Below are 25260 nucleotides of genomic sequence, written 5' to 3' on the forward strand. Positions count from 1 at the left end.
TACTTTAAATTTATTGGTAATTCACAGGCCAATTAACTCCAACTATAATCACCTCTTTTGTGGACACAAAGATAAATTAACATACCATGTACTCTTTCTCCAGCTTCTCTGGATCTTCATCCAGGTATGCACCCAGGCCTTTTAGGATCCACTCTCGTCTGACTTCAGTCATGTTTTCCTTAATATGCAGATCAGAAAACAAAGAGAACAACCGCAAAAATCCAGCAGTATACTATAGGGTCACATACTTGAAAACTTAGCTACATTCAAAGGAAGTCACAACGAAAGTGATCAGTGGCTTGCAGTCTATTTGAAAGATCTTTAAAATTGTTATTCTCCTTTCATTATGCCATGACTAAAATTAAGTTTAACATTTTATTTAAACTTCTAACTGTAGCTGTCACCTAAGAAATATTTATGTCTGAAACAAGGGTACAGTATAGGGGGATATACTGTGAAAAATCTATTTCCTCTGCCTTCTCCCAGTGCTAGAAACAACCAGTCAGTGGCAGGAGAGTTTTAGTGCTGTCAATCACAATCTCATGTTGCTGCTCATCCTTCTTCCCCCTTGCTCTGTACTATTCTGTAGCTAGCATAGGGCTGATAGCAGCTCATATCTACTAGACAGAGAGAGACAACACTCCTTACAGTTCCACATCCCCACGCAAATAAAGACAAATAAAACTGACTTGCCAAATACAAGTTCAGCTGAACCCTTATAATCGCTCTAACACTTGATTCAGTCATTTTAGATCTGGCAAAACTTATCATTAGCCACTGCAATCTAAAACTTGATGGCCGATGACCCACTTCACCAGTGCTTATGTAGGTGGATAACAGACAGGTGATGTTCTGAAAGAGATCAGATTTTCAAACATTAAAATATGTAATTCACCGTGAGCAGAGTTGTATCTGAACATTCAAACTTTTAGTACAAGTCTCTTGAATGCATCATGAATCAATCAAATTTTATTTGTACAGCACATTTCAGCAGAAAGGAATTTCAAAGTGCTTTACATAATTAACAACAGAAACACAGAGTCATGCAACATTTAATATACAGTGAAACAGATAAAAAGTAAAGTCAAAAACATTAAAAACATTGAAGACATTAAAACCGCCTAATTTAGCTAAGCAACTCTAAACAGGTGGGTTTTAAGTTGAGATTTAAAGGCACCCAGTGGTTCAGCTGTTCTGAAACTGAATATAACCACTGGGCACATGCAAGCATGTATGTGCAGAACAGTGGTGACTTGAACATGGTAGAAAGCAATAAAAATATAAAACATAAAAATCAAAACAAAAACCTCAACATTTCAAAATTAAACTGATAAACTTAAAAATTGTTTTTGAACTACAATTATTTATGGAAAAACAAGTACAATAACAAAATACATCTTTAGAGCAGAGGAATATATGTATTTAAAAAATAAGAAAGCTCAAGTCTGTTCATGGACTACGATAATAGGAATAATGGACAATCCTCTGAGTGTTTCAGCCAGAAAAAAATACTAGAAATCCATAGTTAGAAGGTGGACATTTATGTGGACATTGCAAGCACATTTAAAGCTCTAACAGCAAAGGTTTCCGCAGGTTCCTCTGACTCAAATTAATACTTATTATTATTAATAAATGAAGAATCTGTATTATGATAGAAAGCCACAAAAGTGTGTGTGCATCCAATGTCCACTCTGCATTTACCTACATAATAACAGTACTGAAATTAAATAATAATTTTAAAAAAAACATTTAAATAGACTTATGTTTGGCCCCAGTGTTTAAAATCCACTAAACCCCAGACTTCAGAGTTTGTATGGCACCAGATGCTGAATTTACATCAGTGCAACTTTTTTCAAGGGAGTTTTAACAACCTGAGGAGGAGCAAAACTGTGACATTTATGGGGTCCGTTTTTTGTCTTGACAGCAGCTTTGTGACCCTTACACTGCTTCATGTGATGTTAGCATGATTTGAGTACATCAATTACATAGAAACGTGACCGAACATAGAAAAAAATGTTTTTTTAAAAAGTCTGATGATTTTAATTTGCATCTTTTTATTTCGATTTTTATTTTGATTTAGACGGATGAAAATAGACTGAATCTTACCTTTTTCAAATTAAGCAGATCCAAATCAGGAATCTTCCCGCTTCTCTTGAAAGAACAGTTTGAAGTTTTCCCAGACACAAGATCTCTCGTAATCTCGCTAGCATCTCGCGTGATCTTCCGTAATTTCGCTAGCATCTCGCGTGATTTTCCGTAATCTCGCTAGACCCTCTTCGGCGGGAGATTAGTCTGACTAAATTGAATCACGTTGTCTCAACTTGAATACATTTTATTAACGCTAGGTTGTTGAATTTTATGTTTATTTGACGTGATTTTGTCATATTTGCTTTTGAAACATAAAATAATTCTGTTAAACATGTTATTTTTTATAAATGCAATGACCACTTCAATTCAGTTGTGCTTTGACACAAGCATGGAGCAAGCAGGAAATGGTGCAAATGTTAGAAAAACGCTGATTAATTACCAGCTAACCATCACTTCATGTGATGTTAAAGAATACTAAATTTTCCTGGCAGGATTGTGCACATATTAGTGTTGCTATGTTTGGTCACGTTTCTATGTAATTGATGTATTCACACTCAAAAAATGAACTTAGGGGGTTATTACATTAATAAAAGATTATCATGTACTTTTAACACAATAATTTCACGTTTTAAACAAAAACGTGATAAAATCATGTTGAACAAACAAGAAATTTATCAACTTAACGTTTATGAAATTGAATCATGTTGAGATAACACGATTCATTATAGTCAGACTGATCTTGTGCTGGAGGCGACGAGCGAGATCACGGCAGATCCCGCGAGATCATGGGAAATCACACGAGGCCCCGCGAGATGATTGTTTTTCGTACCAGGAAAACGCCAGCTGCAGTTTAGACTCTAAACTGCTGCAGTTTTCCTGGTTTTCCTGGTCTAAACTTCAGCAGTTTAGAGTCTAAACTGCAGCTGGCGTTTTCCTGGTACGAAAAACAATCATCTCGCGGGGCCTCGTGTGATTTCCCGTGATCTCGCTCGTCGCCTCCAGCACAAGATCAGTCTGACTATAATGAATCGTGTTATCTCAACATGATTCAATTTCATAAACGTTAAGTTGATAAATTTCTTGTTTGTTCAACATGATTTTATCACGTTTTTGTTTAAAACGTGAAATTATTGTGTTAAAAGTACATGATAATCTTTTATTAATGTAATAACCCCCTAAATTCATTTTTTGAGTGTGAATACATCAATTACATAGAAACGTAACCAAACATAGCAACACTAATATGTGCACAATCCTGCCAGGACAATTTAGTATTCTCTAAACTGCAGCTGGCATTTTCCTGGCACGAAAAACAATCATCTCGCGGGGCCTCGTGTGATTTCCCATGATCTCGCGGGATCTGGCGTGATCTCGCTCGTCGCCTCCAGCACAAGATCAGTCCGACTATAATGAATCGTGTTATCTCAACATGATTCAATTTCATAAACGTCAAGTTGATGAATTTCTTGTTTGTTCAACATGATTTTATCACGTTTTTGTTTAAAACATGAAATTATTGTGTTAAAAGTACATGATATTCTTTTATTAATGTAATAACCCCCTAAGTTCATTTTTTTGAGTGCTCGATAAACTACTTTAGATGTACTTTTGACTTAGTAACTCAGAATGACTATTTAAATACTCAGCATCCCACCCACCTGGATTCATCAGTGTCCAATCCTGTGATGAAACCAAACAAAAACATTGCATTTCAACAGGGAAATGTTGTAAACTGTCTGTCCTGCCAACATTTCCAGTGCTGCGTACTGAAGGAATACTCAAGCAATTAAGGGGCATGATCAATATCTGTTTTGTCTGTACATCCAGTTGCTTTCAGTTCTTAGGATCATGACTGAACTCAGCACAAACCATAGCAGCAGATAGAAGTTAAGTACCACACTCGCTGAAACAAAAAAAACAAAACAAAAAAATTATAATTATATATATATAATTTGCGCTATGCTAAGTTGCGATGCTGACATCTGGAGGTCAGCCGCTGGACTGTGTAAATCTAGAAAACACCTTAAGATTATTTTGAGACATTTTTGTTTTATTTGATCTGCACATGCACATTTCTTTAAATGCACAGTGAAAGAGATGCTGGCAACTTACAGTTTACGAGTGAGCTTAACTCTAAATAAAGTAATGTTCACTCTAAACAATAAGTGTGTTGTGTTTTTCACTTCATATATGTTAAGACAATAGTGCATTTTATTGATAGCCTAGTAAAGTTAACTAATTTGTGTAAGTCAGGGTAGCTATTAGACTTTACAGTGTGGAGAGAAGAGAACGCGACAAAGGAACCAGAAGAGTTAAGAGTTGCATGTGAGGACAGCTGAGGGAAAGGGGCAAGCAAAGGAAATTAGAGGACGAAAAACAGCTGGCATTCTGGCAGAGGAAACAGGACAGAGTAAACTATGCCCGGTTTCCTGGGCAGGGGTGTGAACTCAAATCAACCTGACACACGAGGAATGAGGAGAAAGGGCTATCAATTTATATCAATGTTCATTAACTAAAGAGTCTAAACAATCTATTGAAAATCAACCTGAAACATGCACTTTTCACGTTTTCTATGAGCGCCCTCTGCTTACTTAACAGTAAGAAATTTTCTGTGTATTTATCAGATCAGAACTGTGATAGTTAAATATGAAATCAATCAAGTAATAAAAACTAACAACACAAAGTTACTCTGCTTTTGTTAGTGAACTGCCAGAATAACTGGGTTGATTGTTTTGTTAACTTACTTACAGATGGAGCAGAAACTCACATGCTCACATCACTGCCTGCTTGGTTTCTGGAAATGCTGGTTCCTCCCAACAAAGGCTAATCATTCTCTGACTGGATCGAGCCAGTGAGGTAAAATTTGAGTAGGTTAATGAGTTTTTCTAAAATGCAGTATATGTTGTGTAAAGATTGCTGTAGCCTAAGTTGTGCTGCAGGCATCTGTTCAAAAGCAGAGTGTCTCTCAGACCCAACAACACACAGAGGCTTGTGTTGTATTCACACTACGTCACATCTGGAGGCTTCTAATGGATTCTGTTTGCTTATGTTGTGTTTTCTTCATTGCTTTCACAAATGGGTGAATTCTCACATGCTTTCTTAATAAACAGAGCTACATACGGACAACATGACCAATCAAAGCACTGAAGCGCACAAGCAGATTATTCCTTTTTGTTGTTGGTCACAGCAAGAGGATAAAGACCTTATTGTGTTTTGGTAGAAAGGATGTGTGGTTGCAAGGAACTAGAATGGTGAGGAGGGGGAAAACCGAGTAACAATGCTGGCCAAGAAAATGTGGTCTAAATGAAACCAGATGCAAATTCCTTTGCATCAACATGGTACAATGCTGTATTTACTAAGATAAAAATATGCAGACAAAAAAACACAACTAGTCTTTAATATGGACTATTTGTGTATATTTAGTCAGGCACATAGTCAATGATACAGAGTATGTTTATTTAAAATCCGTCTGACAATCTGTGGTTTTATAGCAAATCTAAAGTGTTAGACTTCAGATGTTATTTACATCACTATATCGATTATTCTTCACTCAAGGATTGTATTTATCATCAATAGAAGCTCCTTAAACACTTTAGGAGAAGAAGCAGATCTGGATCTGCCGCCAACCTTACTGGGTCTCTGGACCAGTGATTCCAGCACTCATCTCTCAGCTTGGCTAATGGGGAAATATAATTATTCAAACTGGCCTGAAGGCCTGGCCATGTAACCAAGTCTTTACTAGATTTCCTGATGTAACAGAGAGAAGAGCTCGTGTGTCTTTGTGTGAGTTTTGATCGAAATGATTATAGTGATGGTTGTTTTTGATCAATGCGTTTATTTGGAGCAACCTAGTGGTGTGATGAGTGACTGCATGCAACGGGTCCGTCAGGCACTCTCGCGGCTTCCCCCACCAGAATTCTGAGGAGCGCTGGTGGAGGTGGGTGCGAGAGAGGCAGCTCTTCACTTCTTTTTTTTACTTAGGGTCATAATTTTCAAGTTCAACAATTAACGAGGTACTGTAAGAATATTTAACATCTATAAATATAATTTGTAAAGTTTTCTTGTGGTTGGGCTGGAAAAATGTGACCCTATGAGTGGGAGCTGCGCCGGTTGGTGTTCGTGGCTGATCACTCAGTCACGGCGCTAACTGTCTTTTATTTTTCAGCCTGGCTGTCGGACCACTTGCCTGCGGTCAGTCACATAATGGGTGCGTTCACACTGCAGCCTGAAGTGACTCAATTCCGATTTTTTTGACGTAATGCGACCTGTATCCTATCTTTTCATGGCAGTGTGAACAGCACAGGTCAGATTCTTTTTCGAATGTGACCCATATCCGATACGTATCCGATTCAAATGCGACCTAACGTCCAGGTCGCATTCATCCGAACTGAACGTCACTGTTTCTCAACAAATCTCACTATTATGCGTCCTGATATGCGCAAGTGGGATTATATAAGGATTAAGTCGTTAATATGCTTCTCCGGCCGGATAACTACTTCAGATATGTAAGCTAAGCTTCACCGTTAGCCTCCATGTCTACTTCCGCAAACACTGAGCACTTCTTCTTTTTATGGCAGTTGGCAGCATAGACATCAATACGTAGACCCCTCATGGAGCGCTAAGTGGTAAGTAACGGCGTCCCCCATTTTCTATGTGGCAGCAGAGCTATTGGAGCTCCTTAAATCCTGTGCTGTGTGGACTTGTTTCAACTGTTTTATGAAACAAACTGGATTCACTGGCTTTACCTTTCACAGGTAAGGATGAAATATCAGAATTACTTGACTTTGCAGCCAGAAATTCGCTTCTAAACAACCGAAAAATATTTCCTATGTAGCTAAATTGGCCCGAAATAACCGCGGATTGTTAGCGTAGCAGCTAACGTTTTCATACTGTTTTCTAATGAGAGAGAGCTGATGAGAAACTGCTGTTAGAGGAGAAGTTCGTTAAAAATCAGGGGATTTAGTGAGGAAAGATCAGTCAGGATCAGAGCTGGAGCTGCTGTTCTTCAGTCTGTTTCCCAGCTCAGCTTTACCATGTCGGTATTTAGCTATAAAGATGCTTCGAGTCAGAGCCCAACATGCTGAAAATGTCTTTTTCTGAATGTGAAGGAAAAATATATGTATTTTTTATTACACTTGGCTAATTTCTCTTTTATCCATGGCTTTAGCCTGTGAACCAGGACGTCTCAGAAGTCATTGAGTTCACCTGCCTGTGACCATTGTTCCCAGGATAATAAATAAATGCTTATTCTTTCACTTTTTGTGTATTTTTAAATATCTCAATCTGAAGTATTAGTGTATTAATTCAGCTTATGTAATGAAATGAAAATAATTTATTCTGTTAAAATTATTTTTAACTCATTGCTGTCAATAGCAGAGTTGATGTATAGTTAATTAATATTTTTTTTCTCTGGGAAAAAAGTAAGAAAAATATGTAGTTTAATGTTTGACAATGACTGATTTATAAATCAAAAGTAATTTCTCAATAATGTATAAAAATAAATACAAGAAAATAATTTGTTTCTTGTCTTGAAACGTTAAATGCACATTAAATTATGGAATTATGTAAATATGTTCTTTAAACACTGTAAAATTATGTCTGTTCATCAATGTTAATATAAAAATTATCAGAATAATTCTATCAAATAAAAACATTGTGCTCTTTATTCAGAAATGTCCCAAAACAATTAAATAATCACATCAAAAGTTAGAAACTCTGTCTTTAGTCATTTCTTTGATTGCCAAATATATTAATGTATGTGAGAAAATGTGTCAATGACAGGTATTAATTTAAAATACTTTGTAGAACGGCACTTTGTGAAGTTCGGTCCATTCACTTGTATTACCTTACTGACACATATTCCACATTCAATATGGCGGACGCTGTTACGTATCGCAGCAAAGGGCCGACCCGCTCCACGATGTCTATGGTTGGCAGAACACTTAGAACGCTGACGCTATTGCGCCCTCTACTGCGCATGCGGGACACTTTCAGGTCGTTTGCCCGTTCAGACTACAGACAGGTCGCATTTACTGGCAGTGTGAACGGCCCTGGCAAAAAAAAATCAGAATTGGGTCACTTCAGGCTGCAGTGTGAACGTACCCATTATGAGGAGTTTTTCGTCCTTTGTTGTGCTAGGTGGGTTCAGACTGTGAATTTGTTGATATGTAGAAAAATGTTTTGTGAGTGTTTTGACTGTTAATTGGTGTAGCAATTGTCTGTTATTTACTGTTTATTGCTGTTGATGTTATTTTTGATTGATTCATTGAATAAGAATGTTTTGTTTTTGGAAATTTGTTAACTATTGTATTTGTTGTTTGGACTGTATGATCAAATCTGGAAAAAAAAAAATAATAATAATAAAGAATTCTGAGGAGCGCTGGTGGAGCCTGTCGGACCACTTGCCTGCGGTCAGTCACATTGTGAGGAGTTTTTCGTCCTTTGTTGTGCTAGGTGACCAACAACTCAATAAGAAGAGTTACACTAAAAATAATAATAATACTTCAGATTTCAAATGAGGATGCAACATAAATTTCTTTTCACAGAGAAAGTTGTCCAGGCAAAAACTATATGATAGAATGACATTTGTCACGTTGAGCAGCCATGTTTATAGTTTCCTGTTTTTTCAGGACGATAGCATTCAGGAAGCTGAGAAAACAGTTTCTTCAGGAAACAGACCATCTCCATATTTAAATACACAAATCTCAGCATTTAACAGAATATAAAAGTGAACATAAATGATTAGTCAGTTTATTTTCTTAAAACTGTTTTTTTTTTTTTTAGCTTTTCAAACAATTATTTCAAAATGTATAGAATATATTACCTCAGAGCTTTTCTCTTGCTTGTTCAGTTTCTGATTAAGACTAATTATGCAAATAAAAATTATAAGACATTTTTATTTAGAAGATGGTTAGAAAATCCAAGTAAAACCAAGTTATAAGTTGAAATAATACATATTTATCAACTGAACATTTTAAATGCAATGAAAGCGACAAAACACACAATAACTGAATTGTGAACAAATATGACCAAATCATGAGTTTAAATGAGACATACAAATAAAAACCTCTCTCTTATTTCCACCCATAGGAGGAAAGTTCTTAGAAATCAAACTGCTGATTGTATAATGACACATAAGTATATAAAATACTCATAACAGGCTGCATAACTATGCAGCCATAACACTGTTCACTGTCACAGTAAACACATAGTGACAGTGTTTACTGTCACTATGTGATACATAAATATCTTGTAAAAAAAAAAAAAAAGAAATACTGGTCATATCTACCAAAATCAAAAAGTGTTTCCTTGGTTCAAAAAGTGTTTCACCGAAATTCCTTTCCACATGGTGCTTGTATGTGTAATGACTGAAGACATTTGGCAGAAGCATTCATACACAGAACATCTCCATAATGAAGCAGATGTAGAAAGGTTCCCGAAACCAGTTTTCTTCTAGCTTTCAGAGGAAAACATCCATTACAGTTATAAAACCCAATCGTCACTGAGTTTTTACTTTTTACATCTGAGACAATAAAGGCTGATTACACACATTTTCTCTGTTCATACTATACAGATTACATTTCCTGTTTCTGTGAGAGTTAATCACAATAGTGCCCAAGCTTTTGTAGTTTACCGTTTCCTTAATGTTTTGAATTCCACTGAGGTTTTTTGAGTGGCACACAGTGTCTCGTAGGGTGTGCACTTGACAATTAAGGAAATAAAAGGTCACTTGTCTACACCTTGTGTTACAGGATTCAATATGCGGTCCCTGAGAAAGACAGTGCTGCTCGCCATCCTGGTGTCTGTGGTGCTGGTGCTGGCTCTCCTCCACTCATGGCCCACGCGGGCCTACAACACGGTGGACGTGTGGCAGCGGCTCGGGCCGACAGTGGAGAGGCACCTGGAGGAGAGGCTCCCAGAACCAGACCACCAGTTAAGCAGCGTCCCCTTTCATATCAGGAAAAGTGTAGCAGGGTAAGGCTTGTGTTCCTCGTACCATGAATTCATTTTACCTCGTGTGAATTAAAATCTACTTGCATGTGAATTTGGTTGCCCTCTCAGCTTGCTGGCACGTAATGGGTGCATTTGTGAGGGTGAGAGTCCAGGAGTAAACCTACCCTTCGCCCAGCTGCTGTTCCCGCGAGTGTCAGCTCACTCTCTGCACACGGCCTTTGACGCCTCGGAGCTGGAGGAAATGAAGATGAGACGAGCCAAGGAGTACAGAGGTTTCCAACTGAGGTAAATAAGGAAGTTACAGTCAAGTCAAAACTCATTAGGGCACTTATTATTATTTTTTGTTTCTTCATCCACAGTCACAGAAAAACACACATAAATATCTTGTAAAAAAAAAAAAAAAAGAAATACTGGTCATATTTACCAAAATCAAGTGATCAACTAAATTATGTGCAAAAACAGAACATCACACTAATAAAATAATTCTGCCTATCTGCTAAAAAGAGCAAGGCAACTATTTGCATGATATTATGTTTATGAAGAAAAACTGCTCTGAAAGAACTTACTTACTTTGTTACATAAAAAAGAAAATCCAAATAAAGTGAACTTACTTTTGTCAAGTAGATTAAGTAAAATTAGCTTTGTATAAATTATTCAACTTTTTTAATGTTGTAATAAAAATTTGTAATTACAGCGTAATTAAGCTGTAATTACACTCTACTGCTCTGAAAATAGACTCATTCACGTTTAACTGACTGCACAGGTGAAACTTCAGAGTCCATGTTTTCACCTTAAAGGCCTTAAAACTAATTTTTGTGTGGGATACCTTTAGGGCTGTTGTAAACGAATATTTTAGTAATCGAGTAATCTATCGATTATTCTTACGATTAATCGAGTAATCGGATAAAAAAAATTATAAAATGAAATATTGGTAAATCTGGCATAATACCAGTGTTACTATCAGATATCAATATCAGTCCAATTTTTCATATTTGAGCATCCCTAACAGTTGCTTTTTTGAAGTTTAGAAAACTAACCTGTAACAATAATAGCTCACTTTCTAAGTTAACCAGAAGAAAAGTTATAGAAAAATCTGAAATTATATTGAATTTAATAACAAAGAGGCAGGCTCACAAATATGCTTATAAAAAATGTCTACAATCCAGCTTTTAGTTTATGTATTCATCTTCAGTGAGTTTAATAGATTAATTAAACTCACCTTGCCACCTAACCTGTCACGCTTTGGGTTTGAAAATACGGGAAATGCCGCCTGGAGTGGGAGGAGAGGGCGAATGAACGAACGTAAGATGGGATGGAGGGGAGGAAATAGACCAGCGGACTGACGAACCGTTAGACCGGGGGACGAACACGGGGGGAAGCAATACGGGATATTTACGACACCTTCACTGGTCACACTCAGAAACTCATCTACCAGCCATGTACGATGCGCTCCGCCACCCGTTTCTTCAGACCGGGATATGAAATTTATTGTGCGGTTCGTCGGTAAAGCTACATTTACACGGTAAGCATCAGCTACTCAGCCGCCCGCCCTGTTCAGGCTATCCGCTCACCTCAGCGCTCTTCCCGCCGTTCGCTTTCAACCAGCAGCCCCGGAGGAGAAATGCTGCCGTACTCCAGGCATTCCCCAGTCATTTTAAGGATGCTTATTGGTTCCCCAAAAACGATAAAAAGTCGGGCATTATCATCAATCAATAAAATCCCCACGGGCCAATCTTGAAGATTGGACTTTATGCCGCTGAGACTTAGCTTTTGTCAACAACTCAGAGGCGGAAGTGAGAGCTCCGCGCAACGCAAATGAAGTCCCGGCCGGAACACGGTGCGCTAACTAATAAAACATAAATTAACGAAGCTTCGAGGCAGGTAAATTTTCCTCGAGGAATTTTAGTAATCGAGGTACTCGAATCATTCGAGGAATCGTTTCAGCCCTAGATACCTTGCTGGGCAATCCCTACTGTCACATATAAACCAATGTCCTACAAAAAAAATCAACTATTGGAACATATAAAAACAAATGAAGTTATGTTGTGCAATTTATGTATTTCAAATCTAAAATAACTTTTATAACTTAAATTTAGTTTCACTGTACATGAACTAAATAGTCGCCTTATTGACTTATGCCAGCTCAAAATTGCCGCTGCACCGTTGCTGGGATCTCTGATGGCTTATGGGTAATATTTTATGTTTTTAGACATCAAATGAAAAGATAACAAGACTGTTTTTCTGTTGGGTGGATGAACTTAAAAATATAGGAGCTTAGTACTTAAACAATTTTTTTTTTAATTACAGTATCTTGTATTTTGAACAAATATTTTTGACTAGATATATTTGTGTGAAGACATCAACTTGCAGTTTTATTGCTGATTTCATAGATTCAGCTTCACCGCAGAATAATTTTTCACACTGAGTGACAGAAATATTTTTTCCTCCATTAAAATAACTCAGACTCCTTAACTGTATAATGTTGTGAAAGTTGCAGGATTGTTTTTTTTTTTTTTTTTTTTTTTTTTTTGTAAATTACTCCTGGAAAGAGGCTCCAGGTATTTAAGAAACATTGGTTTTTTGGGAAGCCACATCAGTAAAATACTGTCCGTTGAGACCTATAAGTACACAAATAGGAAGGAAACAGATGTTTACAGATGTTTTGTATTTTATTCTGATTTTATGCGAGAGACCAACTCAAAGTGGTGTCTGATGGTGAAGGGGAAACAAACATGGTGTTCAACATTTATTTGCAAGTACAACTATGAAAAGGAGGCATTCAAACTCTAAGCATCTGACTGGAGTGGATTGGTTTAGATCACATGTGTCAAACTCAAGGCCCGGGGGCCAAATCTAGACCGCCATAACGTTTTATGAGGCTCTCTCTGCCCCTAGGGAGTCACATAAATAGAACCTTAAAGATAAGAATTTTTGTGCTTAAATTATATGTTTTACATAAATTATATGCAATTTTTATCTGTACACTACACTGTAAAACATTTGAAGGTGGTTTAACTTGAAAACAAAAGTCCGCCTGCTGCCTTGGAAATGCAATTTCGGTCAACAAGAAAATTGTTTAATTTAATTTCAGTTCAACAATTAAAGTTCTTTTAAGTTTATTTATCAGCAAGAAACAAGATGTCTAAACATTGTTTTGAAGTTCATTAATCTTGAATTGTGAGTTTTAACTTAATGCTGCAATTTAAACCGAATAATTATTTCACAATATACAAGACAAACCTTCTCTCACCTAGTCAAACAGCACACATTTCTCTAATATTTTCACTCATAATATCAGGCTAAAATAACTACTTATATCACTTTAGAACAATTTAAGTGCTTGTTTCAAATTGTTTGAAAAAATGTCTAATCTGATAATGAATTTTGTTAAACTTCACAATGAATTCTGCTCACAAACATTTAGTGTGAACAGGACATTTAAACATTTAAATTATCATTTGTTTGAAAAATACACAAGAGTCAGATCGATGTAACACACTTCCATCTCACTCACGGTGCAACACATAATATTAAAACAAGCCACCAAGCATTCTGGGAAATAGTTCCTGCTCCTGTCTTTTTCTTTTACTCAGTTTTTTTTTAGGTGCTAAAATAAAAACTATGATTTATTCAACTCTTGGAGGCTTGACAAAATTAATAACAAAGTTAACACAACTTACTACATTAAGTTTATCTTTCCCAAACTCACACATTCAGGTTCAAAATCTAACACAATTTATTTGAGAGTGTTATATCTACTCTTTAAGTAATTTGGTACACTGTTTTACAGTGTACCAAATTACATCAATATAAAAAAATGTTCCATATTAATTTTAATAAATACTCATTGAATGTAGAGACAGCTATTTAATACTTTAACAGTTTGTTAATGAGTTTTACTAATGCATTCTGCTATAAATGGCCCCTTGTGGACATCCGTGATTCAGCAAATTATTGTCTCTGGAGCGATGGATGGACTTTTCCCTCCATATCACCACTATGTTTTACTTTGTGTTGGTCTTTTAATTGCATTGCAGCTTGTGGCTGCAGCTTGAGTACTTTCATATTTCATTAAGTATGTAGAATGTATCTGATAGGAAACTCTGCAGACATAAAATATCAACAGCATCTAATCAATAATGAGTTACATAATTAACACGGCCTGTTCAAATCAGACAAAAGGGTTGCTGACATGAACTGTTTTCTCACCTGGAATGAAAGCAGGAAACACAAAGCCGTGTTGAAGTGACAGTGACACTACATGCCTCCATTTATAAAAGTGTAATTATTCTTCCATGTTTATATATTTTATATAAAGCTATCTTTAGTTGTTAATTGTTTATAGGTGCTACTTTCTGCAGCTCCAGGCAGGTTTTTTAAAAGGTTTTTGTGGCACTAGTGGTGTTTATTTGCAGCAGCTCAGACAGAAAATAGACAAAGATGGAAAGTGTCCGAGAGTCAGGAATTGAACGCTGGGACAGCTGTGTCCAGGACCAAAAGGCTGCCACTCTACCCCTATACACTGTGCTGCCGGCAGCCATTTTCAAAGAGCAAACCAACCCAACTGGATTTTAAATATAATCTCTCTGTTTGTTCTCTTAAAGAGTTGGTTTCAAGAGTATCTGATTGCTTTTTGCATAGTTCTGATCAAAATCCTTCCTCATCAGATCCAAGACTGCTGCAGACACGCTCATCATCGCTGAGGCCAACAATCCCCTGCAGTATCCAACACAGGGGGTGGAAGTACGGCCAATGAAAACAATCATCATCCCAGGTATTACTTTACCCGACATCTTTACTCATGCTGTGTAAAAGTCTTGAGTCATTTCTCAATGCTTTAAAATATTTGGATTCAAAAAGTCAGACTTTCATTTAGTCTTTTAAAATAATTTCAATCAGTCCATATTTTAAAAGGGAGCTGCAAAACTCTGCACCAATGTGACTGGTAATCTGCTACAATTATAATAAGAAGTATTCACTGTGTTTTTAGTATTTGTTCATTGCAAGCCATGCAGTTTGCAGAGAAAGGGGTGAGTGATCTCTGTGGTCTCAGTCTATAGAGACAATTACTGCAGAACCTGTCCATCCATCCATCTGGGTGTTCATACATTTTTCTGTCTATTCATCCGTCCCATGGTAATCCATGTATTTCCCCTCCAGTCTGTGGGTGTGTGCTTCTTTATTTTCATCCCAACCATTGTAATATATAATAAATTCAATGTGATGGTTTGTATTTATATGTTTAGAATTAACTATAAAAGGATTTTGGAAATACTTTCTGGAAAAGTGTTTGATTTTGACCTTAAATAAATGTAGAAATCCTCTCAAAGAATTAAAGTGCATCATTGTGCATATTGATCATAAATATCTCAAACGAGATAATCTGCATCATTAGGTTTGGGGAAACATTTTATATGCAGTCAGGTTCGGGATTCTGAGAGGATGGAACTAGAAACTCTTACAACAAATTACAGTACCTCACTCAAGAGCTCAGCAGAGCTTCATCAGATGTATACAAGGTAAAAATGAAGAACTGTAACAACTCTTAAACTGCTTAACAAAGAACAAATTTTAGCTGCTTTACCTGCAGTTTGCTGAAAATAAACAATTTTGTTGCCATCTATTGATTAAATCTAGAAAGATTGGAATCAGATAAACTTTATTGACCACGATTCTCTCTCTTTTAGCCAAATCCCCCCCAAAAAACTTTTAGTGAAAAACTGAACATGTGATCAACTCAAGAATGTTGTATCTATCAAGACTTAAAGTGAAAGCAAATCAAGTAGAAGAACTAAGGCGTGTAAGATCTCAAGAAATTCGGGATAGTTATTGAAAAAAGATGTAACTCTTTATTTGACAGGGTGTGCGTAAGACTGACATGACACTGTCATAAACATGACATAACGCCTGTCATGAACATGAACGAGTCTTTATGAATATTTATGACTGTTGTCATAAAGTGTCATTCGGTAAAACATGACACTTTTAATACACTTTTATTCAAAATGTCTTTGACAACTTGACATTAACCAAGACAAAGGTTTTGTTATGACAACTTGACATTAAAAAAGAATCACCATCTGTCATAAATGTCATAATAGTTAATTATCAAAATGTAAAATGTCATGCATCTTTGTGTATTATTACATTACAATGTTATTTGTTGTTAGTATTAAATTACAGTTATGAGGTCATTATAATTGTGTGATTAATATTTTCCCTTAAACATTAGACTAGTTACAGATGTCATCAAGTGTCAAAAGCTTTAATAACACAGTCATTAATATTTCCCCCTTCCTGAAATAAAGTGGAGCGAGTAGGACCAATAATAAAGATGTCGTGAAGTTTTGTTACACTGTCAATTTAATAAAGTCATTAATAATTCTTCTTACCTCAAGTAAAGTTGAACAAGTAGCAACAGTTATGAAGATGTCATTAAGTGTCATTACAGTATCATTAATATCAACTCTTATCTCAAGTAAAGTGAAACAAGCAGCAACGGTTATGATGTTAAGTATTATTACACTACAGCGTCAAATGCTATGCTAACAGACTCATTAATATTAAGTTAATATTAACTAACTTATTCAGATTGCATCATTTAATGTACAGTTTTAGGCATATGAGTGTATCTTTGCTCTTAATGAGCATTCAAAATGATTTCCAACCAGACACTGTGGCTTGTGGATGTTTGCAAGAAGCTTATTAATAAATAAATAGATTTAAGACCAGTTTTTAGTTGTCTAAAACGTAACTCAGCTGGTGGATGTCCACTTACCTGTCCCCTCACATCCACCTTCACCTGGATAAAATTGTAACACAAGAATGACTTAAATAATTTTCTTGGGGAATATTTAATCTGCTTCTTTCTCTTTGGTTAAATTCATGACAGATGTTATGTCATGTTTATGACAGTGTCATGTCAGTCTTGTGCACACCCCGTCAAATAAAGTGTAACCAAAAAAGACACTTTTAAAAACTACAAGAAGTCTGTATCAATGGGACAAAGGTATGAATAAATAAGTTATTGTTTTAATCCATAAAACTCAAGGTGAGAGATTATTGTAACTTTCCACCCATTTGTTTCAATATGATTATTACTGTCTCATAAAAAACAACTTAAATTTCATGTATTCTTTAAAATATTGTTAAATGCTAATATGTTGCATGTTCTGTGAGAAAGCAGGACAGTGTAAAACCAGATGTCTGTACTGTCTCAGTTGATAACAACGGAGCTAAATGAGTCTTAGATCAGGACTGTGTAACTTATCTGTGTTAGCTAAGATCAGGTCTCCATCCTGTCTCCCCTTTGTCACATTTGGTGAGGTAGAGTTTAAACCAAATCACAGACACAAACTGGATTTGGTGAGTATGTTTGTTCATTAAAGAAGAAAAACAATAACAAGAAAGAACTGAAGGGATCATAACACTTCTTTTTCTCAAACAGGATTCTTGCATTCAAAAGTTTTTTTTCTGCATAGTTTGTGAGTGAAGTAATCTTTACAACTGACTGAGAAATTTCCCAAAGCAGCATGTGTCGCTGTTTTGAAAAACTGCAAACTCCTGCAAGTCAGCCTAAAATAACTAACGGTCCTTATTGTTTCAGGCTTGGCCTTACACGACCTTTCCAGAGACCATTACACAGTGAGTGTCCTGTTTTATTTTCTGCCGTCCAGATTTGTGGATTTCTGTCACTTTTTCTATTTTGTTTTCCATCCTGCTGCAGATAAACATCACTGCCACACTAGGAACACTAAACGTAGCAGCAGAAGTGGAGGAAGTGAAAATAAAAGGTGATGGAGGGATGCATATGAGTCTGACCAGCAGTTTGCTGCCGAACTTGAACCGACAGCTGCAGTTTGTCACCTACACAAACACCATGTTTCATCCCAACACTGCAGACACAGGTAAGACCTCTTCAGATTTAGAACGGGGGGGATTGATAAAACAACATTATCAAATTAAATACAGTTTTCACCATTTTTATATTTGTATAAACATCCTCTTTCAGTTTGAACACAATGAAGCTAAGATGATTTATGTTTGATCCTTTATATTTTTTGAATATTTGATACTGTTCAAATGCATCTCTAAAAGCACAAAGGAAAATGTACCTGCCAATAGTGAGTGGATGTGAACTCTTTAATTAGCACTGCATTTAGAGATGTCGTTATTTTCCAAAATAGATCTGTCTGTAGAGAGGAAACGAATCACATTTTTGTTGTGTCCCTTAGTGGAGTTTAAGACAGAAGGTCATCAAGCTGCCTTCACCATCAAGATCCGTCATGGAGTAACTCCAAAACTTTACGACACTGGACCTAAGGAAGGTACAGAAGCATCATCTTTTATCTGTCACAACCAAACCAGTGGTTTCTGCAGGAAGAGTGTTTAACATGAAATCTGTCTGTCCTCTGCAGAGTACAACGTCAGTGCGCTTGTTACCATTGCGACAAAGACTTTCCTGCGTTATGAAAAGCTTCAAAACCTTATTGACAGCGTCAGAAAATACTATCCCACAGTCATGATAGTAATTGCTGATGATAGCGAGAACCCAAAAACCATTTCTGGGCCTTACATCGAGCAGTACATCATGCCTTTTGGGAAGGTAAGCAGGCTGGTCTTTCTCTGCTGTTGCAGCTAATTCTCTCTGAGTCTCTAAAGCTCAAGCCTCTTGTGTCATAGGGTTGGTTTGCTGGACGAAACCTGGCTGTTTCCCAGGTCACGACCAAATATGTGCTTTGGGTGGACGATGACTTCTTCTTCACAGCCGATACCAAGCTGGAGAAGCTTGTAGACGTTTTAGAGAGGACCACTCTGGATCTGGTTGGTGCCCTGGAAGATGAATCGTTGCTCAACATGAGTCTATAAAGTTTTATCTCAGAGATTTGACTCCATGTTTTCCATTCTTGTCTTTGTAGGTTGGGGGTGCAGTGCGAGAAGCTACAGGGTACACAGCTACTTACCGACAAACCATCTCCATCGAGCCAGGAGAGGAGGATGGAGACTGTTTGCACATGAGAAGAGGATTTCATCACGTAATTGAGGGATTTCCTAACTGCGTTGTGACGGATGGGGTCATTAATTTCTTCTTGGCTCGCACGGATAAAGTCCAGCAGGTCGGCTTTGACCCCCGCCTCGCCAGGGTAGCTCACCTGGGTGAGTACAGTAAAAGCACTGAGATCAAATTTATTATCAAAACAGCAAAAGATGTGTGTTTTATTAATTTCTGGATCATTTAAACAACAGTTGAAGACACGATGCTGACTAAAAATAGGGTTCACCTAATGTTCTCTCTGTACACATAAGAGAACAAAGAAACATAGTGTTCACTGTGATATTTTTAGAAAAGCTGTGAGGCAACAGCTGCAGATGAAACAGTAGTTATTTTAAACTTTGACAATTCAAATTTAACTTTCACATCCTCTCCGCAGGGCATGAGTATCACACTCCAGGGAGATGTAGGTGTTCACACCTACACTTTTTATGCAGTTTTGCTCATAAACTTAGTGAAACTAATGTGAGTGCATATATTTATCTAAAGAAACAATAATTTACAGTGTAGAGCAGGGGTCCCCAACATTTTCCTGTGAGGGCCACATAACTTTTCCCTTCTCTGGTGGGGGGCCAGAGTCAGTTTGTAACAGAAAAGTGTGACGATTGCAGGAGTGCCTAAATGTAAAAAATTCTTGTTTTTCAGAAAGCACAATAAAATAAGCCTCTCTGGGTTCTTCACAGAAAAAAATCCAGGAAATAACACTATTTATGAAATAAATACCGTATTTTCCGGACTATAAGCCTCAGATATCTCTGCCGCTCCAGGTTTTCCACAACGATGCAGCAGCAGCAGAGGGGGGCGGACACCCAAAATTTGAGTAATAACAGGTCAATTGAATATCATATTTATTATGGTTGAAAAAGAAAAAAGTTGCAAAGTTTAGATTTAACTGAACTGATTACAGTAGTTTCCGAACGGTAACAGTAAAAGTGCTGATCCTTCGTGTCTGCTACTAGCATGTGTTAAATGAAAATGGGCGCCTTCTTCTTCTTCTTCTTCTTCTTCTTCTACTCCTTTTTGTTCTTTTTGTTCTTCTTCTCCTTCTTCTTCTGTTTGTTATTCTTCTTCTTCTCTAAACCCACCTGTTTAGAGTTGCTTATGGCTAAATTAGGATTAGAGTGTGGGTTTTGATGTCTTCGATGTTTTAAATGTTTTTAATGTTTTTATCTATTATTAATTTCTTTTTATTTCTCTTTCTCACTGTCTACGTTTTAATGATGTAAAGCCCCCCGGAAAATGTCCCAGTTAAACGACGTTTAACTAAACTTCTTCAGGGTTTAGAGTCCCAGTTGACGGCGTTTCAACTAAAAACCTAGAGGTTGGAGTCCTTGTCAAACGGTGTTTTTGACTAAAGTCCCTGAGGGTTTGAGTCCTAGTTAAATGACGTTTAGCTGAAGTCCTAAAAGGGGTGCAGGTTTTAATGTTTTTATCTTTTTTTTAATCTTTTTCAAAATCTCTTTTTCTCACTGTTTATTCTATGTCACATGCTGTTTGCATTTTAATTATGTAAAGCACTTTGAAATGCCTTGCTGCTGAAATGTGCTATACAAATAAAATTTGATTGATTGATTGATTGATTCTTCCTTAGATTTCAACGGCAGCTTGCATCCATTATTGTTGCACTACTGCCATCTATTGGGTCCTAATATGTATACCTCAAATTCTCATAATGAAAACGAAAAATCTTCTTTTTCCCCTCAATGTTATTTAACTGATCAACAACATTCTCAAATTTCAATTCCCTATTAAAACCTAATTCTGTTTTAATGGGCGCTTTCTTCTTTTATTTCCAATTTTGACTTCCAATGATTCACTTCCTGCTAAAGAGCCCCCTGGTGGTTGAAGAAAAATCCACATATAAACTGCACCGGGCTATAAGCCACATGGCTCTAAGCTTAGGAAAAAAGTAGCGGCTTATAGTCCGGAAAATACGGTATATGAAAAAAAAATCTGACATAAGATCTGAAATATCTGTGCTTGCTTCCACTGTGACGCTTCAGCACATCATGTATGAAACACTTAGAGGGAAAAAATTGCGCAAAATTTCATGTGTCTTTAACAAAGTATGTTAATAACATGCACACGACTACTTTAAAGATTGAAAGTGTAAACGAACCCAGCGTCACATACTGATTGTTTTCATGCAACCACAGTATTCCTAGGATAGAGAAGAACCAATCAGTACAAAGAGATGAAAATACTTCAGGAAGTGGCATAAATTACAAAACAAAACTGTAGCATTTAACCCTTTACGTCCAAAATTTAAAAAGTCTGCCTGGATATTTAGCCCTATAAGACCTAAGTTTTGAATCCCCGCTTGGATGTTTTTGCTTATTTTAATTGTACGCAGTTCTTTCAATTTCCTGTGAGTAAATATATTTGCCCATTTATCCTTAACAACTGGAACTTTCAATATCTAGCAAGTTATTTTCGAAATTTACCGTCTATTAAAAGATTGTCCCTCAAATGAATTTCACTCGCTGCTACGGCGAGGGTGAAATTACCGTAATAACCCGAGATTGGATTAAAAGTGCAACGTCTCCCCTTTGAGGAACAGTTGGAATTTTTCAGATAGCGCTACGTGTGGCGGAATTACGGTACTGCAACTTTGGCTGGATTGTTGCTGCTACATTTAGGATTTACAGATTAAGGAAAGTACAAGAGAAGATTGGACACTTTAATTTTGTAGCATAATAATATGTAGTTAAGCAAATCTGCTTACTATCACATATAGGAATATGTGATATTATTGAAAAGACAAACCAAAATGATGAATGATTTGATGTTCTGAGTTCTCTTTTCTTCTTTTTTAGAGTTTTTCATCGACGGCCTTGGATCTCTCCACGTTGGCTCCTGTGATGACGTCATCATCAATCACGCAACCAAAATCAAACTACCATGGGTCACACAGTCAGAAAGCGACAAGACATACGCCAAGTTTCGCTACCCTCCGGCTTCCTCTGACGCCACACGTACAAAAAACGGCCTCCTGTACTTCAAAAACCGGTTTCAGTGTTTGACTCGTAATTAGCATTCACATCTCTCCTGGTCTCTCTGAAGGTTTGTCTGTTCTTCCTGAATCTCCAAAGACATTTTTCTCCACCCTGCACTGACAGATAAAACTTGTGGCAGCCTGGCTTGTCCGGCTGTCACCTGCCTTTGAGGCAGTTCTGTAAAAACCTCAAGAGAGGGTTGACGGGATTTATTTTTGGAAAGACCACAGGAGTCTGGTCTCACCTTCTTTTTCACATTGTTTTCCTGTGAGATATGTGTTTTGTTGCTCGGGAAACCAATCATGACACCGATGGAGTGAGAACGAGAACTCCTTATTGGTGTGAGACACTTCCCAGTAGGAGACAATCCTGAATTTTCCAGTGCCACATGAAGAACATTCAGATTCAAAGGTCTGGCTGCAGACTTTGGAGTGTTTCCGTTATTTTTTGTCACCTTTTTTCTACCTCTGTACCTACAGTCCTCCCTCAAAGTCCCGACTGAGGGAGAGAAACTTCTTAACCTGGAGCGATGGCTGCTGTGGTCAGATCGGAGAGCAGCTTCGGTTGTTTGTCTGAAACCGTCTGGAGCTTTCCATTTTGTGTGCTTGCACCCCAGGGAATGAAAGGAAAAATGCATCTTGACATGCTGCCCAAAAGGAAACATGGATGAACCAAAGTGCATGTTAAGATCACTCAATAAAGTCAAAGACTAATTCAAAAACAAGCAGATAGAATAACTAATTGAGTTCTTGAAGCATAGTGGGACTAGTCAGAGTCAGAAGAAAGCCGAGCGACAGAAACAGGAATAATGTTTCTACCAAAAGTCAAAGAGTGTGTGGTGCAAAGTTATTATACTTAGCTAAAATTAACAAAATAACAAAAACTGAAATTGAGAAAACATTTTTTGTTTACTAAAATAATAAGTAACAGGAACTAAACTGACTAATTCATGAATTTTAATTTAATTTTATTAATTAGCCATTCTAACTGATGTGAAATTGATTTTTTTTTTACCCTTCACACAAGCAATTCACATCAGATGTCAGCAAATTACGGCACTCCATACTCCTCCATGGCGGCACTTAGTCCACAGATTAGCGACAGCAAAAGTTGGAAGACATTGAATATTTTTTTTTTTGAAAATGGCATTTTCTGTTGAGTATTCATTATACATAATCAATAATTTGACCTCTTTGAATTCTGCACCTAAAAATGAACCAAAGTATGAAAAACAAACACTACTCCTGTAATTAGTAGAAGCTAAACAGACACTAAGCAACATTTAATTGTTGTTTATAAACTAAGCGACATACCATAAGAATTCACTAAAATTTACTGAAGCAGACAAACAAAAACTCACAACAAAATAAAGCTGTAATATAACTAAAAACAATTTAAACAGATATCATAACCCTGGTGTGGTTGAAGTGATGATGCCGTAATTTCCATCATGGCCTCTAGGTGGCTCTCTTGAATCATTGCACTGATTTCTTGATGCATAGAATATGCCATTTGTAAAAACGTTTTATTTTAACAAATTTTTGAATATTTTTAACTATTCAGGATATTTTTCTGTCTTTGTTTCTTGTTGCCACGCGTGTTATTTCTGATGACACAAAGATTTTAACACTAACAATACTGTTAGCTAAGACTTCTGCACAGTCCTGTTTTGTCTCATTTTAGAGCTTGTAGCATAATTTGCCCACAGATTTGATCTTTTGCAAAGCTACATTTATTGTCTTGACACAAATGTATTGTTTTATTTCCCACCCATCCCTCTAAAAAAAAAAACAAAAAAAAAAAACACACAACTACCGAAATGGAAAGTTTTCTTTCACAGCATTATGAACCATTTTTATTTCAAATGATATTAAATGTCAAGAGAAAAAAATGTGTTTTATATGTTTTTGACTGATTTTAAGGTGTGAAATACAGTAAGTATATACTGTATTTGTACGCCGGCTAAGGATTTCCACACGAGCCTTAAAATAAATGGTGGTTAGGGAGATTATGTGACTGTGTGCTCCAGATTTATCACATGGAGGTTTGGAGATTTTTTTATATCCTGTGTGGTGTCAAGATAAACTTGGATTATCATCCAGCTTGGTTTGTCAAGAATCTGCAACCTTTACAATCCAAAGAGCCATTTCTGCAATTAGTCCAGCGAAATAAAACTGGTTTAAGAGCCACACATATTTTTAAATTATCATTTAAAAAAAAAAAGTATTTATTACAGAATATCTGTTTTAAATTTTACAAATCACCCGTTTTATTTTGATTTTTTAAAGAGCTTTTTCTACAAGATTTAGAAACATTTTCATATATGGAATGTTAATTTTTGCACATAGTTTTCAGCCTAATGCCATTTTTATTTAGGCAGAGCTAAATAAAAAAAGACTGCTACTTTTAGTGTTATTTGAGGAAGTTAAATCCAATTTTTCCAGAAAAAAACAAACAAAAAATATAACAGAAAAATAGTTAAGTATCGTTATGGTGTCTATTTGTAGAACCTCAGTTGTTTATCATTTGGTGTTGGTTGATTGTTTGATGGAAGCAAAAATACGTAATTCAATCAATGAAATTAAACAAATCAAACAGTAAATATTTCAAGTAAATAAACTTGAGATATTTACTCAAGTCCTGTTTGTGCTGCGCATATTTGTTCAAATCTCGGATGATTTAAACTAAAGCCGTTATGATACTAAAAATGGCACCAATAGATCCACAAAGGAAATCATGACATCCATCTCAGCAGGTACAGCGTCCGTTTCCTCCTCAGGGGTTCCTTAAGCATCGTGGCTTTGCTCTGGGCGCTCCTTCCAGTGGGACATGCGTGGAAAAGCTCAGCAGGAACACAGCCGGGAATCGCCTCCATTTCCCAGCATCAAACTGGCTCCAGGGATGTAGAACGAAACTGAAGCACAAATTTGTTGCAGTAATTGTTTTTGTTCCAACATTAAACTTAGAAATTAAAGAAAATACATAGATAAATTCTAACAACGGCAATATGTTACAGGTCCTGAGAGGGTAGTGATGCACAATTATTCCATTGTTAAAAAAAACAAAAAAAAACAATTATGCTTTGTTTAATAGGATTTTTTAAACAATATGCATTTTTTAAAAAAGCACTTTGGGTTTACATCCTTGCAGAATCATACAGAGGCAGTGTGA

General features: G+C 36.5%; 1 protein-coding gene across 3 annotated transcripts in view; it reads left to right on the top strand.

Moving 5' to 3' along the window:
• Window positions 1-24100, top strand: part of LOC106908770 (beta-1,4 N-acetylgalactosaminyltransferase 1-like) — a 32064-nt gene extending 7964 nt beyond the window's left edge. Inside the window, exons 1-11 of one of the 3 annotated variants that reach the window (XM_014974975.2) lie at window positions 4851-4944; window positions 9840-10062; window positions 10150-10326; window positions 14709-14815; window positions 17648-17685; window positions 17768-17948; window positions 18276-18368; window positions 18459-18646; window positions 18724-18864; window positions 18960-19197; window positions 21910-24100. In XM_014974975.2, coding sequence (XP_014830461.2) covers window positions 9848-10062; window positions 10150-10326; window positions 14709-14815; window positions 17648-17685; window positions 17768-17948; window positions 18276-18368; window positions 18459-18646; window positions 18724-18864; window positions 18960-19197; window positions 21910-22127 — 1596 coding nt within the window. In that variant the 5' untranslated portion in view covers window positions 4851-4944; window positions 9840-9847 and the 3' untranslated portion in view covers window positions 22128-24100. Of the gene's footprint in view, window positions 1-4850; window positions 4945-6530; window positions 6843-9839; window positions 10063-10149; window positions 10327-14708; window positions 14816-17647; window positions 17686-17767; window positions 17949-18275; window positions 18369-18458; window positions 18647-18723; window positions 18865-18959; window positions 19198-21909 lie in introns of those variants that run through there. The other 2 variants (XM_088005575.1, XM_088005574.1) reach the window with 2 other exon arrangements.
• The last annotated feature ends 1160 nt before the right edge of the window (window positions 24101-25260 follow it).

This window comes from Poecilia mexicana, unplaced genomic scaffold (genome assembly GCF_051168715.1).
Source record: "Poecilia mexicana isolate PSO_F unplaced genomic scaffold, ASM5116871v1 scaffold_5, whole genome shotgun sequence".
Taxonomy (NCBI): domain Eukaryota; kingdom Metazoa; phylum Chordata; class Actinopteri; order Cyprinodontiformes; family Poeciliidae; genus Poecilia; species Poecilia mexicana.